This window comes from Triturus cristatus, chromosome 2_2 (assembly GCF_964204655.1).
Source record: "Triturus cristatus chromosome 2_2, aTriCri1.1, whole genome shotgun sequence".
Lineage (NCBI taxonomy): Eukaryota > Metazoa > Chordata > Amphibia > Caudata > Salamandridae > Triturus > Triturus cristatus.
Genome location: NC_140582.1, coordinates 1,009,862,557 through 1,009,889,372, shown reverse-complemented (window position 1 = coordinate 1,009,889,372; position 26,816 = coordinate 1,009,862,557). Strand labels below are relative to the sequence as shown.

Genomic DNA, 26,816 nt, shown 5'->3' with positions numbered 1-26,816 from the left:
GATATTAACAAAAACGATATTTCTTACCTTCAGGTCGATATTCTGGTAGTCGATATTCTTGACTTCGATATCGTGTTCCTACGATATTTCAAACTCGATATTATTGTAGGTCAAAATTAAAAACTCGATATTTAGACCGTTTACCAATCCAATCGATCATTTGTGACTCCAGAAGTATTGAGGGCCTGATTAAGAGCTTTCCATATAAGGTAGTCCATCACAAACATAATGGAGTTCATGTCCAACCAATAAAAAGGCAAGAGGATAAATGTGCTTGTAATAAAGCGGACAGGGTATCCAGTCCACCAAACTCTAAATCAGGCTGTTAGTCATCCAAACGTCGGACTGCCTGGACAACAAGATCTCTGAAGCCTCCACATTCTGGCTTCAACAATCTACACACCATATAGACATGGCTTCAACAATCTACACACCATATAGACAGCTGCTGCTTTGGTATCTGTACGGCTAGCCACCAGCTAGTTACCAGTGTAGTAATGAAAATGTAAGAAATCACTGGTAAATTGTAATAAGATTTATTCGGTACATATTCAAAGAATGAAAAAAAGGAGTGCATCAAAATAATCATTTTCCAAGTCCTCACCTATTCACAGCCCAGCAGTCCATATATGACACACCAAGATTACTATCTGTTTTATCTGGCTATTCCAGTTAACCCCAACCTGCATGTTTTCCAGTGTCATTGGGCCTAACAACTGAACACTGCCGATCTTCCGTTTACCTTCTCTTTTCCTACCTTCATCCATTTCAGTATGTTTAAGTGTCGATTGTGGCAAGCTAGATGCCTATGCTGCGACAGGTTTGCTGGGTAGGCATAGGTGAGTATAGTGCACATTCTGCCAGTAAAACTTTGCCTAAATGTCCTTTATTTTAGTTGGCTGCCTCCAGGATATATTTTAGGCTGCAGATTGGTCTCACACTTGCAAATTGTGTTTCAAATTAATTGTTAGTGTTGCTACAAGTGTGACTGATTGCAAAACGTGGACCTTCATAATTGTAGCCTCTGTGGTTGAAAGTAAAACTGTAGATTTCTCAAATTTTGGGGAACACAGACTCAAAAGCAAACAGTACCCCTCCCATGATAAGGACCCCTTAATAGGTCCTTTATAACTTTTCTTTCTTTATTGGAGCTTCTTTTATCTAGTAGGACCTTTGTGGACCTTAATTTACTTAATATTGGTAATTGTGTGCTCTCTGCTTGTGGTGGGACTCTTCGTCTTGCAGCAAGAAAGAAGGAAGAATCTCAGTGGAGGCTGCATTTGCAGAAGCAAGCTCGGCTTTGTGATTCCTTTGACATGTTTTGACATGTTTTTGTTTATCTTTGATGTTGTTATGGCTGCTGGCACACTAAAGAAAGCCTGTACAATATTAGCTTCAGTGTTTTTAATAAAATTATACTTTTCTACTGAAACTGGGAAAACCTAGATTTTTTTTGTACAAACTTTCAAGCCTCACTTAGCCTCATTCCCCTTTGCAAATTAACAACACATTTATCAACCTCGTGTTATGGGTCTAATATGAGGAACGTGAGCTATCCCAATAGCGTCTGGCATCAGTTGAATTTAAGAATCAAAACTACAACTAACATGGGCCTATCTAGATATGTGGATACCTATGTGGTAGCTTGGTGAGTTTTTTCTTTCAAATCTTATCTATATGTAGTTTAGTTTTTATCAAGAAAAAGACAGACTAAAAGATGACGATATTATAATCACTTTGAATGAGCTCACAGCTAGAAGCCTGCATGAAATATTCAACAGATTAGCATGCACATTCAAGAATCAATTTCACAAGTATACAACAAGCAGTTTAATAATGTAATAAATTACCATTGAGGAAAGTGTTTAAATGGATCCTTTTTTGCATACCTTAGCCACAATGGAAGAAATTGATGAATTCATACTGACCTTCGGAGTTGACTTGTCCAACATTTTCAAGCAATTCAGAGACAGGCACTTTCTTTTTTTTATTTGGGTTTAATCTCCAGTACATGACTAATGCAGCTTTTCTCACTGTTCTTTCTAAGTCAGTCTCATTGCATAAATTCTTCACCTCCTGTTCATTCTCAGACGTTATGCCTAAAACAATGAAAATTACATTGATATAGTATGGTTCACAGTTCATTGATCTCTGCATTGTAGGATCACTTGGGCAGAATAAATAGTATGTGGTTTTACCCAACAAAAAGGGCTAGATGATAATGAAAGCAGAACAGGTTTAGTCAAATGATCTTTCCCGGGCAAGAGAAAGTGTAGGTGATATGGTTTCAATGATAAACAATTCCCTATGGTTGTACTGCATAAGTGGGATGGATTGATTTAACAACAATTCACCTAACCAACCTAAATGTGACTATGTTGTGGTTTGTGTTATGACTTTCTGCCTACCTAGAGTCACTTGACAGGCAGTCCAGTTTCCCGATGTTGCCATGACTTTTTGTTTTCTGCCTCCTTGTATTATTATTAGTTAGTCTTTATTCGATCATGAACAATTATAAAAGACCCATATAAACAAACAAAATGAAAAAACAAGGAATACTTTTTAAGAAACATTAAAAATATCACATGATAAAATTCATAATAAAAATCCTTTTCTACTTAAAACCCAATAGAAATTCCTAAAAAAAAAGGAGAATTATATCCATAAATACACAAGTTTTGGTAAGACACTTCATCTTATAAGCAAATTAGATAAGAAGAAACTAAAAACACCATGACACTCAATAAAATCAGTTACGTAGTACCATGCAGCCTATCCCGTCTAAGGGCCCATGTCCAGCTGCAAAATGTAGCCATGGCAATAATCATGACTTCACTAGTATCAGTTCTTAAGATACGCAGAGCCGTTTGGCAAGCTCTTGTTCCTATTTTAACACAAAGCGGTTTGAGCCATTTGTGACAAAGGCCCTTGTATGCAGGGCGCACAAACAGAACATGCGGTAAGGTCTCTTCCTCACATGGGCAAGAATGACATTTTGTATCTTCTTCATTCCCCCACTTTTTTGTAAAAGATTTTAAGGGGAGAGTGCCCACTCTGAATTGGTGATACAGCTTCCTATCACCAGGGCTCATAATGGTACTCCAATAGGCCTCCAGCCTGTATTCAATTTTACGATCCAAGAAGAGACCTGTTAAGGAAGCGCCATTCAGCTGAGAAAGCGACTCCTGACACATCATCGCCCTATAGAAGGCTTTAAAATCTGTTTTTGAGGGGAAAGAGTTCCCTTCTGGGTCCACCCACAAATGGTTGAGGCCCATATCCGATAAAGTAGCCTTGATCTTTAGTAACCATGTGATTTTATTGGATTTGTCAGCTTCTCTAATATATTTAACAGCTTGCGCATAAGGAGCCAACTCCGGGGTAGTCCAAAGCCTTCGCCAATAGGCGAGGGGTCTAAAGGCCGCAGCCTCCTCAAAAGAAATACACCCCAGATCTAAAAGTAAGGGTCTAAGTGGTGTCGATTGAGGAAGGACGGTCAATGCCCTCAGAAACTTGTTCTGAGCTTGGACTACTGGAACTAAATTTTCAAAGCCCCAAAGTTCAGCTCCATAAATTATTGAGGCTCTAACCTTCCCTTGGTATATGGTTAGAACCTGAGCAATTGGTTTAGTTTGGGATAGGCGATGTTCTTTTAAAAGGGCCCCTGTTAGTTGGTTATGCCTTAAGACTAACAAATCCATCTGTGGCTTCCAGTTCATCCTTTTGCCCATTGTAACGCCTAGATATGTAAATGAGTCAGCTTGTTTGAGGGACGCAGTATTCATTTCTACTCTGGCTTTCACTATTTTATATTTATGTAACACCATGAACTTTGTCTTGTCAACATGGACTACAAGATCATGGTCATTACAAAAAAGACACTCTATTGAGGGCTCTTTGCATACCAACTTGTGTTTTAGACAAGATTAAAGTGTAGTCTGCAAAAGAGGAACCCTAGAACCAGCCGGCGTAGGAGCGTCCGTAGGATATTCAGTATAGTATAAGAAAACATTATTAATGAACAAAGAGAAAAGGGTAGGGGCTAAAACACACCCCTGCCGAACTCCCTTGTTCACAGGGAAACGTTCGGTTACCTCACCCTGTTGACCCCACCGGACTTGGGAATAGGTAGATTCATGTAGTTTTATGATGAATGATAAAATCTCAGCGGGCTTCCCTACTTCCTTAAGACTGTCCCATAGTTTGTTGCGGGGCACTAGATCAAATGCAGATTTAAGATCTATGAATGCTGCATATAGGGTACCCCCAGCTAAGACCACTGTATTAGAATATATCATCATAAATCTAAAAACTTGGTCGATCTTGCTAACATGGGAACGAAATCCTGCTCGATAGGTGGATAGAATTTCATTATCATCAATCCACCTATTTACCCTGCTTAGCACTAATCTAGCCACCAACATTTGCATAGTGTCTATAAGGCTTATAGGCCGATAAGTTAGTTGGCCTAGCACGATCCCCTTTTCTATATATGGGGATAATATCAGCCCCATGCCAGGATTCCGGGATAGGGGCTCCTCTAGCCAAACCATTGGCAAAAATAAGAATATATTTCAGCCAATTCTCCCGGTCAGATTTAAATATATCCGCCGGGATACAATCCGGGCCCGGGGCTCTACCTGCAGCTACCCCATAAAGAGCGCGTTCTATTTCCACTAAGGTAAATGTTAGGACTGACTCCGGGACTACACATTGATACTGCCCAGGATTATTTACGTGCGATGAAAATTGGGTCTGATAATGTGCAACCCAGACTTCTGGGGGGACATTGTTAACTGGTGCCGGACCGGCATTATCGCCACCCCACTTCATTAGTTGCCAGAATCGGCAACAGTTTTTCCCATTACTTGCATCAAACAAGTCCCTTCATCTATTTTCATCGTAGACCTTCTTTGCCCGTTGTTGGGTTGCCTTGTATTCAGATCTCAATTTCCTTACCTCCTGCGTTAAACCTGCCCTTATTGATTTAGTTAAGACCCTATAGGCATTCCTACATGTCCCGTCATACCATTTTGCTGATTTATACACAAAATGCCTATTAATTCTTGTTTTGGGTTTTATAAAAAAAGATTTCAGCTTGGCAAACAGGACCTCATGAACTGCTGTAAGGGCTGGAAGAGTGTCCTCATTAAGGTCAAGTTGCGAGAGGGCAGTGAGGAAGTCTGCAAGTGTTGACTTGATTTGAATCACAGTGCCCTCATCCTCAGAGACCCGTGCCCATTTTAACCTATGGCAGTCGTGAGACATAATCACGTCTGCGGTTACAATATCCATACTACCACTCGTGGTCAAACAACTTTTCACATCTAATGTCAATATAAGGGGATCATGATTGCTCTCTGGTCTTATCACGACCTCCATGTCCCCTTTGGCAAAATTCTAAATTAATAAGGAAATAATCGATCCTACTGCTTCTTGACCCGCTGGATCGCCTTTGCTGTCCGATTTAGATCTCCCATTAGCTGCACAAAGCCCCCTCTCCAATGTTAGACTTTTTAATTGTAAGGCGACTTCTGTCCATTTCTTAATTGGGGCGAGCATTAAAGACGGGACACCACATCCTCATCATTAGTAACCCTCCTGTCTTCTAAGCCGAGTGGCTCGAACGTGCAGTTAAAATACCCCACGATAATCCGATTACATGAGCCTTTTAGTGATTTAATGTATGTGTCCAGGCTGGAGATGGTCGGTGAAACCTTTCCACCTACCAGCCCTCTAGCATAGACGTTTATTAATATGAGCTCAGGTTCATTCACAGTGATTATTTTATTGGCCTGAATATCTGGGTTATCAATCACTAGATCTTCTACCTGAAAACCCACCTGTTGTCTAACCCAAATAGTTAATCCACCTGATGGTCGCCTTTTAGTGCTCGAAATTCCTGGCTTGCCAAATGCGAAGTAACCTGGCCAAAAGATCGTACTCAGAGACCAAGTCTCCTGGAAGGCAACAATATCATAAGACTCTATAAAATTAGACCAATCAGAGGATCTAGTCTTCGATAGCAGCCGAGCAATGTTCCAGGATAAAATACTTAATGTCCTGGGACATGATCCTTCACCTTGTTCTAACGGAACTAAGTCCTCAGCACACTCTGACCCACTATTTGTTACTAGCTGGAAATTTGAGTATGTCACATGGGAAGCAGCAGAATGAATAGCGGTAATCTCTGTCCCTGATGGATCTACCGGTAGCAGTCAATCACAGTCATCTAAGCCGGACAAGAGAGCAAATCGATTGACTAAATTAAGGTCAAAGGAATGGCCTGTGACCCTATGATGTGTACTACGAACCCTCCCTCCCAACGAGGAATAATAACGGGGTCTGTAAAAAACCCTAGGGGCAGAAGAGATATTTTTCCGGGACAATGCCCTTAATTTCTACTCCCTAAACACTCCAATAGGAGTCTGACTACGTACTCATTGTTGAAATTGGCGACCACACAGTCACCCCCCCCATCCTTAGAGGAATATCCAACCCATGATGAACATCTGGCCATTGTCAATTGATTGCAAATATCCCAACCCCAGACCCCTGCTTTCTTCAATTGTGCACTGAGCCAGTGCATTGTTTTTGCCATTAACTAGTCAGTAGATTCAGTCTGGCCAGCATGTAGGGTCTGTACATTCCTCAAAACCACCACCAATGGGGCTGCGGCAGGTGGGAGGTGTAATACCCTACAATCATTTCTGGTCAGGCTGTTTACTGATCCAAAGTGCATTGCTGAAAAATCACAACCAGTACCCCCAGGGGCAGTAATTAATCAGTTATCTAGCCTAGAAATAGGGTTGTTTTATAAGAGGTTACTTGAATTCCCCAACTCGCTCACACCACCTCCCAGAGCCACTACACCAACATCAGAAGCAGTACTCGCCCCGCCATTCCTACTGGATAGTAAAGACATTGGATTGGTTGATAAAGGGATGGCTGATGGGGGATTGGGGTTACACATCACATTAGAGATCATTTCAGAGGGCCGATTATTTTCCCCCACTGAAGCCTTAATAGAACCAAGATTAGATACGACAAACAGTTCAAGATTAGTTAGTTTGTCCTCGATTAGTGTCAGTCTCTCAAGAATTGGAGATAAGGATGCCGAAATAAGGGGCCCCATTCTGGCCCATAGGCCCTCTTCAGTTTTGAGCACGGGAACACCAACTGAGTCCATATTCTGAGTGCCCGATATAGAAGTGATAGGTTGAGTCTCCGTTATCGTTGGCAGTATTGGAATCGCCGACCCACCATTCCTGTTCGTTTTTAACATCTTTGCGTTTTTTTGCCTTTGGGGGCCCCCTCCCCGTTTCCTCTTTGTAGCCAGCTCCGGTAATATTTCTAAAACTTGAGGTTTGGGTTTGGGCACAGGCCTTGTAGTAACGCGTGATAATGTGGTGCATACTGTGCCCTCTTGCACCAGTTCAACAGGCGCAGGGCTAGATGGCAACTCCATTATTGTAGAAGTGTCCAGCAGTACAGATGGAGTCTGGCTAGTACCTCCTGCCGAGTTAGGGGGATCTAGGTCTATGGCCAGACAACGTTCTGGCGAACGTACAGACATCAGACCGCCCAGTGACGAACGTTTTAATTGCAAGGGATCGAGAGATAAACGACACTCAGTCAGGGCAATTTCATGGGCTAGCACAGAACTCGCTCTCATTATAAATTGGTACAGAGTCCCAGCCATACTTCCGCCCATAAGAGCGTTCCTCCCCCTTCCCTCCCGTGAGTTCATAATTAACTAGGCATGATATCTGTAATGTCCAAAAATTCAAAACCCAGCAAGGGGCATACCAAGCAAGTGATGACTGACCTTGGGATGCTGCAGAATTAAGAGGGGGGGGCCCGGCCCGGCCTCATCCGACCTCGAACGGGCTCAAACGGGCCCGCTATTGGCCCGGGGTTCGCCCGGCATGCCCACGCGCGTCCCACGTAGCGGGAGCGACGAGGAGTAATGTAGCAGCAGCGGGTTCAGGAGCAGGTGTGTCCCAAATCAGCAGGCTCCCTGGGACTTGCAGTCCCGTAACAAGCAGCGTCCGTCCTCCTCAATATGAAGCGGCTCATGCTAAGCGGAAGCGGCGAGGAGTTATGTAGCAGCAGCGGGTTCAGGAGCAGGTGCAGGTGTGTCCCAAATCAGCAGGCTCCCTGGGACTTGCAGTCCCGTAACAAGCAGTGTCCGTCCTCCTCAAAACGAAGCGGCTCCCGCGAAGCGGGAGCGGCGAGGTGTTATGTAGCAGCAGCGGGTTCAGGAGCAGGTGCAGGTGTGTCTCAAATCAGAAGACTCCCTGGGACTTGCAGTCCCGTAACAAGCAGCGTCCGTCCTCAATATGAAGCGGCTCCCGGGAAGCGGGAGCGGCAAGGACTTATGTAGCAGCAGCGGGTTCATGTGCAGGTGTGTCCCAAATCAGCAGGCTCCCTGGGACTTGCAGTCCCGTAACAAGCAGCGTCCATCCTCCTCAATACGAAGTGGCTCCTTGTACTGAACTTCATCTTTCTTCTTCTCACCCTACTTTCTTACTGTTCTCGAGTCTCTTGTCCCTGTGTCCATGTGTCTAGTGTTATAAGATGCCGCTCCACAACTATCTCTCTACTCCGCCACGTCCTCTTTTTCACATAAATCTGCTTTCTAGCACTGTCTGCTTTCTGGTGCGAGTCCTCTATGTTTTCCTGTTATCCTCTATCACAACTTTCCCCCAGGCCTGTCATTCCGGTGCCAAGAATTTGTTTACTTCAACTGATTTTCATGCTAGTCTCCCCGTTTTCCACCATAATCTCTCCATTTTATGCCAGGATCACCTGCCCTTCTGGAACACCACACCATGCCTATTCCTCTTCTGCCAAACATCCTTGGTGTTTTCCAGCCATCGTCCCGACTTTGCATCAGCACTTCCATTGTCAGACCTCCACTGCTTGGCCACTATTGTCCATCATTCCGCACACCAGGTGTGAAGGCCTGCCCTTTCTTTGTCTGCTACAACTACTTGCTACTATTCATTTTACTTCTTTAGTTTTGTTTTGTGTGGACCTAGCTCACAAGTGTGGTGTGCCATATTACAAAGATCAATAAAGTTATGCAGATGAGCATAAACAAATTACAGAAAATTACTATAAAAACATTTATTATAATTATGCAGTGTACGTGCATATTACATGATAGTTCTTCCATAAACAGCGAGCAATTCAGTGATTGCAGCAGAGCAACAATTATGGGAATTGTTTTCTACTCAAGACGCAACAAACAAATGATTCCAGCCCAGTATCCAAGCTTTGTAGAGAAACACACTCCTCTCCTCCATGTGCCTACCCAAGATGTGCATTTTTAATACACAGTGGTTGAGTGAACAAGTATGCACCATGCAGGTTAATGTATATGCACCTGGTATAAATTGTTAACAAATGGTAAGGCCAGGTATACAATGGTCAACAGACAGATGTCCGGTACTAAGGGCGCATTGGGAACTTATTAGAAAGGCAAGATGTTCTTTGGCAATACCACTGAGGAGTGGTTAGTGTATTCAAGCCTTGTTAACATGAAAAGCTTAATTAGTGACTTAAAATATTGTTTGGGATGTACTAGTTTATTCCACTCGTGAATTTGCAGCTGGATTTGCAAACTTGTCTTGCTTGAAGATTACTTGGAGAAATTGGGTTTCTGGTTGAGGGGGATGAAACTCTACTTAATCACTTACCACGATCCTGGTCAGGGTGAATGTGGGAAGCAGGCCCTCTATAAGCGATACCAAAAAGAGGTATAGTGTGCAGAGAGTTAAGTGGATCACCAGAGGCTTTACAGAGGCTAAAGTAGATAATACTAATGCTCTCTTTTGTGGTAGTGTGGGCGAGCAGTTAGGCTTATCAGAGGGCAGAGCTAAGCATTTGTTGTACACACAGTGGCAATAAATGAGGCACACACTCAATGAATAATCCGAGACCAATTTATATAAATAATACTTGGTTATATTTGTTTTGTAGAACCCCAGAACTTCTTCTTGGGTAAATACGTTTTGCAACAGGAATACTTATCAATATCAAAAGTAAACAATTCTTGAGTAAGAAAAAAGTTACTTACCTGTAACTACAGTTATCCAGTATTGGTATCTTTCATAGATTCACATGCCTGAATCATTCCCCATCGTCGTAGTGGGAGTCCCATGGTACATAAAGAACACAGTAAGAAATAGTATTTCTCCATAGGCTACTATGGTAGCAACCATACACTCTTTAGCCTATTAGTCTCCTTTTACAAAAAGGACCAAACTGAAACCCTAACCAATCAGCAGCCTGCACCCTCTAGAACCTTCCCAAGAGAGGCGGAGTCACTCAGATTTTCCAGAACAAGTGTAGTCAGTACTGTATCCTAGAGGTGCCTCTCCGGGGAGGAGGGTGGGTTGCATGTGAATCTATGAAAGAGACCAATACTAGATAACTGTAGTTACAGGTAAGTAACTTTTTTCTTATCCAGTATTGGGGTATCTTTCATAGATTCATACGCTTGAATCAGAATAGATATATATATATATATATACACTGAAAAAACCATAGGTTACAGAACGTTATAGTTAGCTGGACTTTTCACTCGTACAAAACCATTGATATTCCCCCGTTATAGTTAGTTCAGCTAACTATACCTCGCGCGCCCGCAATGCACTGCTGATGACATCACATATTACATCACTCATGACATGGTCAGTGACATCACTGATGACATCTCAAATGACATCACTGATGACATCATCCAGTGAATGTGTGTTTTTCTGAAAATTACATATCTTTTATATATGTATATCTCAAGGTCGATGGAAGAATAAATGGGTATATAAGTGTCTAAATGGATGATTTGTTTTTGAAAAATTGATTGTATAACTGACTGATTAAGTGTATCTTAGTGAATATATGGCTTAGTGAGTAATGTTTAAATATGTAAATATCTGTATCTGTCTCTCACTTTGTGTATAAGTGGCTGCACGGGTTGGTGAGTAGCTACGAGTGTCTATATTGGTTATTAGTTGATTTTTGAGTATCAGTATGAGTGTCTGTATGGTTCGGTAGGGGGTATTACGTAGTGCATAGGTGCATGAATGAGGGACTCACTGTTTGTATGTGTTGAAGACAGCATGTGTGCAGGACTGTATGGGTGCATGAGTGTGTGCATGGGTGTGTTAGTGAGTGAATGACTGTCTTAATAGTGTCTTTATGAGTAACTACATATGTTTTAAACTAGTATATGTGACTATTGGTGTATATAAGTGAGTATATGTGAGAGTGAGAGATTGGAAGAGTTCCTGTATGAATAAGTATGTGTTTCTATAAGTGATTGTTTAAAAGACTAAGTATGTGTAAGTTTCTGTAAAAGTGTGGTGGTGTGTGTATAACTGTATATGCAAGTAAATGGATGTTTGACTCTTTATTAGCATGAGTGACTATGTGTGTGAGTAACTCTATGGATGAGTGGTGTTGTGTAACAGGATGTATAGGTGTATGAGTACATATAATGAGTGAGTACATGTATGAGTGACTGTATAGGACTGTTGGTGAATGAGTGGGTGTGTATGTGGATCTTAGAATTACTGAATAGGCTGTTGTAACTGGTATTGGTATGTCCATTGTTTTGAAAATTTTAGTTTCTATTTTTGAATGTGTGTATCAAAGGTTATATTAGGGGGAGAGGAGGTCTGCCACTCTATCACAAGGATGATGTCATCAGTGATGTCATAAGTGATGTCATTTGAGATGTCATCAGTGATGTCATGAGTGATGTCACTGACCATGTCATGAGTGATGTCATGAGTGATGTAATATGTGACGTCATCAGCAGTGCATTGCGGGCGCGCGAGTTATAGTTAGCTGAACTAACTATAACGGGGGAATATCAATGGTTTTGTATGAGTGAAAAGTCCAGCTAACTATAACGCCCCGGAAACCTATGGTTTTTTCAGTCAATTTCTAAGGTTTTTTAAATGCTAATTCCTAACTATAACGTGCCTGAAACCTATGTTTTTTTCAGTGAATTTCAAAGGTTTTTTAAATGCTAATTTCTAACTATGCCTACAGAGGGACATGTGAAAAAAGAAGAAAAAAACGCACAGAAAGAAAAAAAAGAAATGCAGAAAGAAGCAACTGAAGTCCTCAAATACGAAGAAAAGTGCAGGAAGAAGGATAACGTGCAGAAAGAACAAACTGAAGAGCAGAAAGAAGCCTTGTTGCAAAATCATCCTGTACCCTCAACTTTTTCAGACGGATACTGGTGGTAACTGAGTCTGACTAACCAGTCCTAGAGCCAGTGCTATGTTAAAAGACACTCAGAATACAGTGAAAACACCTACATACAATAGGGAACACTATGCGTTGGGGTCCCCCTGTGATTAGCATGACCGTAAGCACCTAGTATATAATAGGGCAGGGGATTAAAACGCCCTGTGGCCGTTTTAAGTTGGGAAATTAAGTCCCCTTGAATCCTGAGGGTCACTAGGGTCCAACTAGCCCACTAGGTACCTCCAGTAAGCGCCACAGAGCTGCGTTGCAGAGAGGTGTAAAAAGTGGCACGGCCTGGACCACCTCTCTGCAACGCAGCTCAGTGGCGCTAACTGGAAGCACCTGGTGGGCTAGTTAGCCCCCAGGGGCCCTCAGGATTGAAGGGGAATTATTTCCCCAACTTAAAACGCGCCCTGCGGCCGTCTTAAGTTGGGAGATTAAGTCCCCTTGAATCCTGAGGGTCCCTAGGGGCAAAATAGCCCACTAGGTACGTCCAGTAAGCGCCATTGCAGAGAGGTGTAAAAAGGGGCACCGCCTGCAACACCTCTCTCCAACGCAGAGCAGTGGTGCTTACTGGAAGCACCTGGTGGGCTAGTTGGCCCCCAGGGTCCCTCAGGATCGTAAGGAAATTATTTCCCCAACTTAAAACGCACCACAGGGCGTGTTTGCATACGTCACCTTAGGCCCCGTCCCCTCCATTCACCACTGTGTAAACGCGCCCTGTGGCCGTTCTAAGTTGAGAGATTAAGTCCCCTTGAATCCTAACAAGGTACCTCCAGTAAGCACCACAGAGCTGCGTTGCATAGAGGTGTAAAAAGGGGCGTGGCCTCAGAACACCTGTCTGCAACGCAGCTCCCTGGCGCATACTGGAGATACCTGTTAGGCTAGTTGGTCCTCAGGGACCCTCAGTATTGAAGGGGAATTAATTCCCCAACTTACAACTGGCCAGGGGGCGCGTTTGCCGAGTGCTGCAAGGAGGGGGTGTGGCCTCTGGCGCGTTGCCGGTCTTTTATATATTTTATTTTTTTAAGAAGGAGGGCTGTGTGGCCCCCCTTCTTTTTCTAATTTATTGGCCCTGGGGACCCCATCCCCCAGGGCCTGCACCCTAATTTTTTGTTGTTGAAAAAAATACATTGGGATGTGGGCAGCGTCACCCCCCTCCCAAGGCCTTAATCGGCCCCGGGGACTCCAACCCCCATTATTTTTTTTAATTCTTTAGGAGGGGGGGCTGCGTTGCCCCCCTCCTCAGGCCACTTATGGCCCCATCCAACGTGCCTTCCTCGATGCCTATGTTATAAAGCACAGCGCTATGCCATACATATTACAATCTGGGATCCATATCTTTGTCACAGTGCATATGCAACGTTACACTCCGCAGCACATATTTTATATTACAACTTTAGAGACTAGCTAGGTTACACAATACTGCCCTGTGCATATTACACTACAAGGCGCATATCGCATAGCACGCGCTAGTGCCTGTGCTATCTCGCGCTCTCCAATGAATCTGTCATTGCGCACAATGTATTGCATATTATATTTCACACCCCGGTTCATCTTATATCACACTTTTTGGTGCATAGTTTAAACCATACACTATATCTAGTTTTCATTTTCAATTGTGCTCTCAGGACTATGTTCTATATACCACTGCGTCCACCTACCCTTTTCACGGGCATTACATTTTGCGATGGGGGGGTGGAGGGTCAGGGGGTGTTTCTGCCAAGTGAGCCCGGAGTCACAGTCACAAACGTCCTCTTCTTCCTGAATAAAAGTGAGATTATGCTGCATACTTGTTCATATTTTAAGTAGTTCGCACAGAAACACATTTTAAAAACAATAAGGTTCCTAATACCCACCTTCTCTGAACAGTTAGCTTGCTGCCCCATCCACCTCCTCCCTATCCTCGGTTGTCTGAATCAATGGACTAGCCTCCTCCCTCCTGCCATGCATGGTCTGATGTGCTGCCACTGCCCTCCATTTAGCATGATGTACCAGTCTAATCCTCCTGCCCTTCATTGCCCAATTCTATGGCCCATCATTGACCTCCTGCTTAGCCTTTGTGCTTAGCTTGCTGCCCCTATTCTCCTTCCCCCTGCCCTCCGATGTCTTTGTGCATGTCCCTGCTCCATTTTTTTTGCCCACCATGTTCCATGGACCTGCCACTCCTATCTACTCTGAGTGTTCTGTTCAGCTGCCACTCCCCTCCCACCTGCCTAGCATTGTCAGATGACTGTAACCTGTCCCTGCCACCTCCACCCTGCCTGTCCACATGCCATGCCCCTATCCCCTTCCTCCTGTCCTCCATGGTCCATTTTACTGCCACACCCTTCTGCCCTCCCTGGTCTGTTGTGCTGCAACTGCTCCTCCTGCCTGCCCCACAAGGTCTGTTGTGAGGCCCCTTCCCCTGAACTCTCTTGCCTGTGCCCAGGTCCTGACCCTCCCTTCTATCCTCCATGGTCCTTTGTGCATGCCCCTGCACCCTCCTTCTTGCCCATCATAGCCATTGTGCTGTCACTAACCCTCCCGCTTGCCATGCATGGTCTTCTATGCTGCCATGGCCCCTCCCAACTTCCCTGTGTGGTCAGCTAGCTGCCCCTAACCCCCCTCCCACCTTCCCTCCATGGTCTGTGTGTATGCCATCATAGTCTCACTGTTGCTCTCCATGGTGTGTCTTGTTTCTAGCGCCCATCCTGCCTGACCTCCATGCTCATCTTGCTGCTCCTGCCCTGCCCCCTTGCCCCCAGCCCTCTGTTTCCATGTGCAGACCCCTATTCCCTCCCTCCTGGCTTGTCTGTTCCATTGTAATGCCCCTGATCCGTCCCTCCTGCCCTTTATGGTCTGTTATGCTGCAGCTTTCTCTCCTGTCTGTCCATTATGGTCAGCTAGCTACCATTGCCTCTTTCCCCTCTGTTCTCTGTTGTCCATGTGCATGGTCCTGTCCCCTCCCTATTGCTTTCTATGGATTGTTGTGCTGCACTCCCGTCCCGCATGCCGTGTGGTGTACTGTGCTGCTGCAAACCCTGATGCCTGCCCTGTAGGGTCAGTTTGGTGCACCTCTCCATGTCTCTCCTGTCCTCGGTTATCCGAGTCCATGTCCCTACCCCAATTCCTCCAGCCTACCATGATCCAATGTACCATATTTGCGAACATTTTGAACTTGGTAAGAGGGAGATTTTGAAAAAACACTGGGGTATTGATTTTCCCCTTTGAGTTACATTGAAAAAGAGGAGATTGTAGACAGGAGACAGATCAAATAAAGCCCATTTGAGCTTAAAAACATTGGACGTTTCCTGGCTGAAGCGGGTCTGTTGGCATGTATGGTTGTACTACCACTGCCTCTTCCTTCTGCCCACAATGGTCTATTATATTGCCACAGCCTCTCTTGCCAGTCCTGTATTGTTGGTTTGTTGCCCCTGCCCCCCTTTCCACTTCCCTCCATAGTCTGTTGTGCTGCCACTGCCCTTCCTGCCTGCCCAGTGTGGTCAAATTGTTGCCTCAGCACTCTCCTACCTGCCTTCAATTTTCAGAGTCCGCGCCCCTGGCCTCTGCCTCTCAACAGTATCCCAATGAACAACTAGATTGCTAACATTCTATATTCATTACAAAAGTGTGGAACGCCTGACGTCATCTTGATGTAATCAAAACTGTAATACCTAGAGCATTTCCTTTAGAAATTACATAAATGAGAGGGTCTTATTTGCATCGAAATTATGGTTAGTGCTCTAAAAAACTAAAAGGAGGACATATTTTCTGAGTTTTCATTTAGCGACAAAGAACTTTTAAATTATTTGTAATCTTTATGTTTTTTTATCCAGTTGACCACTTGATTAAATGTTGCACTTAGGGGAGAGGATGTGGTGTTACTTCCAGAGCTGCAGACTTTGCAACTGGGAAAGCAGGTTGGAGTTTCTGCTTCAGATCAACATTCTGTGATTCGGGTCAAATCACTTAATCTCCCCATGTCTACAACCAAAATGAATTTGATCTTGTGTGATGTAACCAAAGCTCATGTAAAGCACTCCAATACCTGACAAGTCTGCACTATATAAAACTGCAAATACACAAAAAATAAGTGTTTTGCACACTTCTGTCATTGGGCTACATGTGGGCTCCATCTGGATGATATTTGTGCTGCATTTGGGCTCTTTTGTCTCTGGTGACCATCTTGGGAGACTTATTTGTTATGAAGTTTCCTAATTTCCTCATTTACTGCAGTCTCCTCAGTAGGAAATACTTTCATTTTTTTTACTTTGGTTCCATCAAGAAGGCATTCAGATGTGTCACACATTTGCCATAAATTCTGAATGTTAGCACTCTAGTTGTTCATTAGATCACTGTAGTTTAAAAAGGAACGCAATGAGGGGGTTCATTTTGCCATAGAAATTATGATTAGTGCTGAAGAAAGAAAAATTAGGGCACATTTTGAGTGACTTCTCAAATCCTCTTCTATTTCATTAAACAAATCTGATATGCAGACTGAAACATGCACTTTTAATACCAGCAGAACACTTCCGTGGTGAGCAGTAGCTTTACTACAGTGATCTAATGAGCAACTTGAGTGCTAACATTCAGAATTTATGGCAAATGTGCGACATATCTGAATACCTTCTTGATGGAACCAAAGTAAAAAACTGAAAGCGTTTCCTACTGAGGAGACTGCAGTAAATGAGGAAATTAGGAAACTTCATAACAAATAAGTCTCCCAAAATGGCCACAAGAGACAAAAGAGCCCAAATGTAGCCCAAATATCAACCAGATGTAGCCCACATGTAGCCCAATGACAGAAGTGTGCAAAACACTTATTTTTTGTGTATTTGCAGTTTTATATAGTGCAGACTTGCCAGGTATTGGAATGCTTTACATGATCATTGGTTACATCACACAAGATCAAATTCATTTTGGTTGTAGACATGGGGAGATTAAGTGATTTGACCAGAATCACAGAATGTCGAGCTGAAGCAGAAACTCCAACCTGGTTCCCCAGTTGCAAAGTCTGCAGCTCTGGAAGTAACACCACATCCTCTCCCCTAGGTGCAACATTTAATCAAGTGGTCAACTGGATAAAAAAACAAAGATTACAAATAATTTAAAAGTTCTTTGTCGCTATTTAATAACTCAGAAAATATGTCCTCATTTTAGTTTTTTAGAGCACTAACCATAATTTTTATGCATACAAGACCCTCTCATATATGTAATTTCTAAAGGAAATGCTCTAGGTATTACAGTTTTGATTACATCAAGATGACTTCAGGCGTTCCACACTTTTGTAATGAATATAGAATGTTAGCAATCTAGTTGTTCATTGGGATACTGTTGAGAGGCAGAGGCCAGGGGCATGGACTCTGAAAATTGAAGGCAGGTAGGAGAGTGCAGAGGCAACAATTTGACCACACTGGGCAGGCAGGAAGGGCAGTGGCAGCACAACAGACTATGGAGGGCAGTGGAAAGGGGGGATGGGGCAACAAACCAACAATACAGGACTGGCAAGAGAGGCTGTGGCAATATAATAGACCATTGTGGGTAGAAGGAAGAGGCAGTGGTAGTACAACCATACATGCCAACAGACTTGTTTCAGCCAGGAAACGTCCAATGTTTTTAAGCTCAAATGGGCTTTATTTGATCTGTCTACAATCTCCTCTTTTTCAATGTAGACTATGATGGCATACACACAGACCATGGAGGGAAAGTGAGAGGGGGTCAGGGGCAGCTAGTTGACCATACAGGGAAGGTGGGAGGGGCCATGGCAGCACAGAAGACCATGCATGGCAAGCGGGAGGGTTAGTGGCAGCACAATGGCTATGATGGGCAAGAAGGAGGGTGCAGATGCATGCACAAAGGACCATGGATGATAGAAGGGAGGGTCAGTACCTGGGCACAGACAAGAGAGTTCAGGGGAAGGGGCCTTACAACAGACCGCGCGGGGCAGGCAGGAGGAGCAGTTGCAGCACAACAGACCAGGGAGGGCAGAAGGGTGTGGCAGTAAAATGGACCATGGAGGACAGGAGGAAGGGGATAGGGGCATGGCATGTGGACAGGCAGGGTGGAGGTGGCAGGGACAGGTTATAGTCATCTGACAATGCTAGGCAGGTGGGAGGGGAGTGGCAGCTCAACAGAACACTCAGAGTAGATAGGAGTGGCAGGTCCATGGAACATGGTGGGCAAAAAGGATGGAGCAGGGGCATGCACAAAGACATCGGAGGGCAGGGGGAAGGAGAATAGGGGCAGCAAGCTAAGCACAGAGGCTAAGCAGGAGGTCAATGATGGGCCATAGAATTAGGCAATGGAGGGCAGTAGAAGTGGACTGGTACATCATGCTAAATGGAGGGCAGTGGCAGCACATCAGACCATGCATGGCAGGAGGGAGGAGGCTAGTCCATGGATTCAGACAACAGAGGATAGGGAGGAGGTGGATGGGGCAGCAAGCTAACTGTTCAGAGAAGGTGGGTGTGAGAAGTTGGCCTGATGTATGATGTCACTAGTTCTAGTGTACACCTTATATCAGTCCAAATACCCTTATGGTGATTGGTTGTAAAGTCAACCTTATAGACCAGCTATCCTAGTGGTAGCATGGACAAGAGCAGTCTTAGGCTAAACTCTGAATGGCATGTGAAGCCAGCTGTGATACCATATATAATCCCTTGAATACCAAATGAAAGGACACCACAACAGATATATATATAAAATAAAGTGTATTTATTCTAGTCAAACCCTCAGCACTCTTTATGAGATTAGAGGTAAGTACAACACAGTCTTATTTAAGCATACATTAAGTCACACAGGTAAGTAATACAGTTAGGCCCTAGGGGCCACGCAAACCATATACTAAAGAAGTGGTATAAGGACCACTGTCACGGAAATAGAATAGGCCTAGGCCTAGGGAATCGCTGGGGCTACACTACACTAGCGTTAGTTAGGAAGTGGGAGGCCCACGGGATTCGTGTGCAGAGTGGAAACACTCACGCGTAATGCGTAAAAGTCACTAGCAATAGTACAGTTTAGAAAACAATAGATTTAGAACACTTCCGGAGTAGCTAGGAAGTTGAGACTTAAAAACTAGACACTAGGATAGTCACTATCCTGATGAGCACCGGAGTACCCAAGTTACCTAGCCCACAGGCTGCGGGTGCATAGGGGTGAAGATGCGTCGTTTTCGTCGTCGACTCCTATGGATGCCTGAAGAAAGATGCTGACAGGCAGTCAGTGAAGAGTGTCCGGTGGATCCCAAGGCTGGGATCAAGAAGAGAGGAAACCTGCAAGCAGAAGGGACAGAGTCAAGGTCACTAGCCAGTGACCACGTGGAACCAGGAAGGAACCAGGCGATGTCGTGAAGATTTGCAGGTGAAGGTGAAGCTTGTCGCTGCAGCCAGGAGGACCAGGAAGCGTCGAGGACGACCAGGACCAGGAGGCGAGCTGTCCCACGAAGGCTCTTGCTGTCGGCGGCGTCGAAGTTGGACTAGGACTCACCAAGCCTTGGCAAGCGGAACCCACGAAGAACGGAGGACTTGCTTCTGGTGCAGACCAGGAAGGTCTGGGGTGCTTCTTCTTTGCAGAGAAGCGGGAGCCAGTCTGGAGGAGCCAAACCAGCGCAGAAGATTTCAGGGTGCGTCGTCACAAAGGCCACTAGCCAGCGGGCAAGCAACCGGACAGACGCGGCAAGCAGGAAAATGCTGAAGGGCCCCACGCAGGACTCGTGGAGTGTGGGGGGCTGATCTTCGGTGCAGATGGTGCTTGGGGTTGGGGCTTCTCAATCCCCGGTGCACAACTTCGAGGGTACCTCAGAAGCTGCGCTTTAAGTTACTAGCCACTTTTCCCAGGTAGCCGGTCCCACGTCGCTCGTCGCCTCCACGGATCTCAGCTTTGCTGTGGATGTGGATCAGGGTCGGAGAAGTCTGGAAGTCAAGGCTCTGGTCGGGCTCTGCAGTCGGTTCCTCGTAGAACGTGGGCAAAGCAAAGGGTAGTCTCTTGATGGTGCCTGTTTGCACAGGGTAGCCACTCCTTGGCTACAAGGGAGATTCTTCAGTCTTCTTCTTTCGTCGAATGTCGAAGGTCCAGAGTTTCTGTTCAAGTTGCAGGTTCAGGATAATCTAAAGTCTTGAGGCCCAACTCCCACTCTTATACTAATCTGGGGGGCTGGGATACCTGCTAGGTCACGCCTTATGGGTGGGACCTGGGAGGGGGTGGTTACACCCACTTCCCTTTGTCCAGTTTCGCGCCAGAGCTGGGGCTGGAGTGCCCCAGCGCCGGTTTGAACTGGACTATGCAAGGAACACCTCGTGTGCCCCAGGCATGTCTCATTCCTTTCAGCCCACCCTGCCCCAATACACTAAAGGCTGTCTGGGGAGGTGCTAGCACCTCCCCAAGCAGGAAACCTATTGTCCAGGCCTCCCTGGCTGGGATCACTCCCAGCTGCAGGAGGTCAGACTTGTGTCGTGGCAGCAGCATCCATTTTGTGATGCTGAGGCTTTGGTCAGAGGCTAACAGCAAAGTAGGATTTTAACAAGTCTCTCCCTCTAGAAGGGAGGGATAATATCCTCATCACCAGAAATGGTATGGGGGTATTATTCCAAAGTGTTAGACACCTTACACGACATGTTTTGATAAAGCCAAACCATAGTTACCATAACCGTTTAAGATTATAACGCACTTTAAGAGTATATGGTAGGCTATATCATAGAACAGCTATAAGGACATGGTTCCGAAAGCTGCAGACAGGCTCAGCTCATGCTAGAGCACCATCTCACATGTTACCAAGCACTCTGCCTCCAGGATTGTTAAGGCCTGCCATAGGAGTGACTGATAGGTACACATGTGTCTATATATAAGGGTAGATATAGGCATACTATATCTAAGCAAGGGGTGATTACACGACCTTGCCCCAGCTGAGTGATCAGCCAGTTGTGTCCGATTGGAAGGCCAGACCAGGGGTGGCATAATACATGCTGCAGCCCCTGGGAGGCCTAGGGTACACCTATGCCCTGGGTACCTAGGGTACACTGTACAGGGTCCAATAAGGTGATCCTTACCAATTGGTTATGTACCTAGGGTACATGGAGTCCATTTTAAAGAGAGAGCAGACAGCCTGAGACCCTGAATGGCAGGATCTCAGGCCAACTAAGTCGAAAAACCAGCTAGACACTAGGCAAAAAGTTGGGGGTAACCATAGTCAGATATCCACCTTCCTACAGTGGGTATTAGGAACTTTGTTTTTAAAATGTGTGTCTGTGCGAACTACTTAAAATATGAACAAGTATGCAGCATAATCTCACTTTTATTCAGGAAGAAGAGGACGTTTGTGACTGTGACTCCGGGCTCACTTGGCAGAAACACCCCCTGACCCTCCACCCCCCCATCACAAAATGTAATGCCCGTGAAAAGGGTAGGTGGACGCAGTGTTATATAGAACATAGTCCTGAGAGCACGGTTGGAAATTAAAACTAGATATAGTATATGGTATAAACTATGCACCAAAAGTGTGATACAAGATGAACCAGGGCGTGAAATATAATATGCAATATATTGTGCACAATGACCGATTCATTGGAGAGCGCGAGATAGCACAGGCACTAGCGCGTGCTATGCGATATGCGCCTAGGAGTGTAATATGCACAGGGCAGTGTTGTGTAACCTAACTAGTCTCTAAAGTTGTAATATAAAATATGTGCTGGGGAGTGTAATGTTGCATATACACTGTGACAAAGATATGGATCCCAGATTGTAATATGTATGGCACAGCGCTGTGCGTTATAACATAGGCATCGAGGAAGGCACGTTAGATGGGGCAATATAACCCATGCGAAGGCAAGTGTGGCATGACATATTCACGGGGTGGTGTTACAGTGCACATGGGCTAGAGAGTGTCATAGCATACGCACTAGCTGGTGGAATACAACACAGAGGTGTGTGGCACTCGGCGGGCACTGGTGGGTGTAACACAGCATTGGGCTCAGCCAGGAGCACGCTGTGACTCTCAAGTGAGGTTTGTCTCCTTTCCAGAGTAAAATAAAAAGTATTACACATCCGGCGGTGGATGTGTGTTTTATTAACCGTGAGGGGGGTTTCTTACATAGTTTGGTCCAATTTTTTTTTAATCCCCTTTGAATGGCTTGGTGTGCGTGTGTATTAAATGTGCCCGTCAATAGCTACCCATGTTTGTATAAATAAAATGACAAGGGTGTCTACTTGGAGAATACCCACCGGCGGGGGCGCCGGGATTAGGCACGGTAGGGCGTCAGACACGTCAGAACTTCACTAGCGGTGTAAATACATTCCACGTGGATTCATTGTATGCACAGTCGCCTTTTAATGAATATCACGCAAATCGTCATGGTGATAGGTGCATACGGTTTGTCCAGCATGTCCTAGGTGTTTCTATAAATATATTAAAAAAAATAATAATAAAAAACAAAGGCCGCCCCGGGGGATGGGGTCCCCGGGGCCATAAGTGGCCTGAGGATGGGGGCAACGCAGCCCCCCCTCCTAAAGAATAAAAAAAAAGGCCATGACCCGGGGGTTGGGGTCCCCGGGGCCGATTAAGCCTTGGGAGGGCCAAAATCGTTTTTGTCAACAAAAAAATTAGGGTGCAGGCCCTGGGGGATGGGGTCCCCAGGGCCAATAAATTAGAAAAAGTAGGGGGGCCACACAGCCCTCCTTCTTGAAAAACATAAAATAAATAAAAGACCAGCATCGTGCCGGAGGCCACGCCCCCTCCTTGCAGCACTCTGCAAACGCGCCCCCTGGCCAGTTGTAAGTTGGGGAATTAATTCCCCTTCAATACTGAGGGTCCCTGAGGGCCAACTAGCCCAACAGGTATCTCCAGTATGCGCCAGGGAGCTGCGTTGCAGACAGGTGTTCTGAGGCCACGCCCCTTTTTACACCTCTATGCAACGCAGCTCTGTGGCGCTTACTGGAGGTACCTAGTGGGCTAGTTTGACCCTAGGGACCCTTGGGTTTCAAGCGGACTTAATCTCTCAACTTAGAACGGCTAGAGGGTGCGTTTACACAGTGGGGAAGGGAGGGGACGGGGCCTGAGGTGACGTGTGCAAACATGCCCTGTGGCGCGTTTTAAGTTGGAGAAATAATTCCCTTTCAATCCTGAGGGACACTGGGGGCCAACTAGCCCACCAGGTGCTTCCAGTAAGCGCCACTGCTCTGCGTTGCAGAGAGGTAGTGCAGGCCGTGCCCCTTTTTACACATCTCTGCAATGGCGCTTACTGGACGTACCTAGTGGGCTATTTTGCCCCTAGGGACCCTCAGGATTCAAGGGGACTTAATCTCCCAACTTAAAAAACGGCCACAGGGCGTGTTTACACAGTGGGGAAGGGAGGGGACGGGGCCTGAGGTGACGTGTGCAAACACGCCCTATGGCGCGTTTTAAGTTGGGTAAATAATTCCCCTTCAATCCTGAGGGCCCCTGGGGGCTAACTAGCCCACCAGGTGCTTCCAGTAAGCGCCACTGAGCTGCGTTGCAGAGAGGTGGTCCAGGCCGTGCCACTTTTTACACCTCTCTGCAACTCAGCTCTGTGGCGCTTACTGGAGGTACCTAGTGGGCTAGTTGGACCCTAGGGACCCTCAGGATTCAAATGAACTTAATCTCCCAACTAAAAACGGCCACAGGGCGTGTTTACACAGTGGTGAAGGGAGGGAACGGGCCTGAGTTAACGTGTGCAAACACGCCCTGTGGCGCGTTTTAAGAGGTAGTTTTAATCCCCTGCCCTATTATAAACTAGGGGCTTACAGAGGAGGTCATGCTAATCACAGGGGGACCCCAACACATAGAGTTCCCTAGTTTATGTAGGTGTTCTCACTGTATTCTGAGTGTCTTTTAACATAGCACTGGCTCTAGGACTGGTTAGTCAGACTCAGTTACGACCAGTATCTGTCTGAAAAAGTTGAGGGTACAGGATGATATGGCAACAAGGCTTCTTTCTGCTCTTCTGTTTGTTCTTTCTGCACGTTGTCCTTCTTCCTGCACTTTTCTTCGTCTTTGAGGACTTCTGTTGCTTCTTTCTGCATTTCTTTTTTTTCTTTCTGTGCGTTTTTTCTTCTTTCTTCACATGTCCTATCTCTGTAGGCATAGTTAGAAATTAGCATTTAAAAAACCTTAGAAATTCACTGAAAAAAACATAGGTTTCAGGGGCGTTATAGTTAGCTGGACTTTTCACTCGTACAAAACCATTGAAATTCCCCCGTTATAGTTAGTTCAGCTAACTATAACTTGCGCGCCCGCAAAGCACTGCTGATGACATCAAATATTACATCACTCATTACATGGTCAGTGACATCACTCATGACATCACTGATGACATCACTGATGACATCATCCTTGTGATAGAGTGGCAGACCTCCTCTCCCCCTAATATAACCTCTGATACACACATTCAAAAATAGAAACTAAAATTTTCAAAACAATGGACATACCAATACCAGTTACAACAACCTATTCAGTAATTCTAAGATCCACATACACTCATTCACCAACAGTCCTATACAGTCACTCATACATGTACTCACTCATCATATGTACTCCTACACCTATACATCCTGTTACACAACGCCACTCATCCATAGAGTTACTCACACACATAGTCACTCATGCTAATAAAGAATCAAACATCCATTTACTTGCATATACAGTTATACACACATCACCACACTTACTTCTACAGAAACTTACACAAACATAGTCTTTTAAACAATCACTTATAGAAACACATACTTATTCATACAGGAACTCTTTCAATCTCTCACTCTCACATATACTCACGTATATACACCAATAGTCACATATACTAGTTTAAAACATATGTAGTTACTCATAAAGACACTATTGAGACAGTCATTCACTCACTAACACACCCATGCACACACTCATCCACCCATACAGTCCTGCACACATGCTGTCTTCAACACATACAAACAGTGAGTCACTCATTCATGCACCTATGCACTACGTAATACCACCCACCGAACCATACAGACACTCATACTGATACTCAAAAAAACAACTAATAACCAATATAGACACTCGTAGCTACTCACCAACCCATGCAGCCACTTATATACAAAGTGAGAGACTGATAGATATTTACATATTTAAACATTACTCACTAAGCCATGTATTCACTAAGATACACTTAGTCAGTTATACAATCAATTTTTCAAAAACAAATCGTCCATTTAGACACTTAGTGCCCATTTATTCTTCCATCGTCCTTGAGATATACATATATAAAACATATGTAATTTTCAGAAAAACACACATTCACTGGATGAGGTAATCAGTGATGTCATTTGAGATGTCATCAGTGATGTCATGAGTGATGTAATATGTGACGTCATCAGCAGTGCATTGCGGGCGTGCGAGTTATAGTTAGCTGAACTAACTATAACGGGGGAATTTCAATGGTTTTGTACGAGTGAAAAGTCCAGCTAACTATAACGTCCCTGAAACCTATGGTTTTTTCAGTGAATATATATATATATATAAGCCTCTGAAGAGAAGCTTTGAAACGCGTCAGGCAAATCCACTACGGAGCGGATCCTACAAGCGGACCCCCGTCCCTACCTACACATAAATCAAGCTGCGGGTCGAGTGCTACTTACAGGTGGACAAACTTGGAGCAGGATATATATATATATATATATATACACACACATATATATATATATACACACACATATACATTATATATATATATGTATATATATATATATATATATGTATATGTGTGTATATATAGAAACAACGAAGATTTCCCTGCATCTCCACAGAAATGGCGAACAGAGACAGCAGACCCAGTCGAATGAGGTAAGATGGCGTTTATTGTTCTCTCAACCTCGAACCTGACGCGTTTCGGGCCACAAAAGCCCTTGCTCACAAGTCAGCTTGAAGCACTCTCATCATTATTTTTAAATGCTCAACAGTGATAGGGGTGACCACACCACATGGTGCATAGACATAGAAAGTGAAACATTTACTTCACGGCATTGACAATGTGAAAAGTCTGTTTTCTTCACATACGTTGAATCATTACTGCTTAAATGCTGGTCAATCAACAATTTTGTTACAGTATACGACCAAAATAGAGAAATTAGTACTAAAAAATCCTTTTTAAAAGCTAAATTTAAAAGCTAATAAATATGTTTAATAAATAAAGTTTCTTTCCATAAAACATTAATTATATAATAAAAAACATATATTTTTTTGATCCTCAAGAAATGTAAAAAATGTTTAGCCATTAGATAGATAAATATATAGCCAAAATGCAACAATTTGAGAGGATAGAACAGTATTAATCTAATGGTCGTAATAAAACATATCAGCCTAAATGCTGTTTTAATTAACTACATCATATGTAAGCAGATTGATCAGTGCAGTGTTACACATCTAAGTTGAAAATACTAACTATCTAGTTCATCCATGGATCACCGTAAATTGCAAGTGCAATTATCAACTGTAAAAAATCTGTGCATGTAACCATATAAAAACATCAAAATAACCAGTAAAGAAGGCTAAAAACCCACATTCAACAAAGTTAAAATACGGG

The 26,816-nt window shown here is 44.4% G+C and overlaps 1 protein-coding gene across 2 annotated transcripts in view; it reads right to left on the bottom strand.

Moving 5' to 3' along the window:
- Window positions 1–26,816, bottom strand: part of WFS1 (wolframin ER transmembrane glycoprotein) — a 397,666-nt gene that overhangs the window by 141,888 nt on the left and 228,962 nt on the right. For both annotated transcript variants that reach the window (XM_085642442.1, XM_085642443.1), the window contains one exon: window positions 1,929–2,099. In XM_085642442.1, the coding sequence (XP_085498568.1) occupies window positions 1,929–2,099 (171 nt within the window). The remainder of the gene's footprint in view (window positions 1–1,928; window positions 2,100–26,816) is intronic.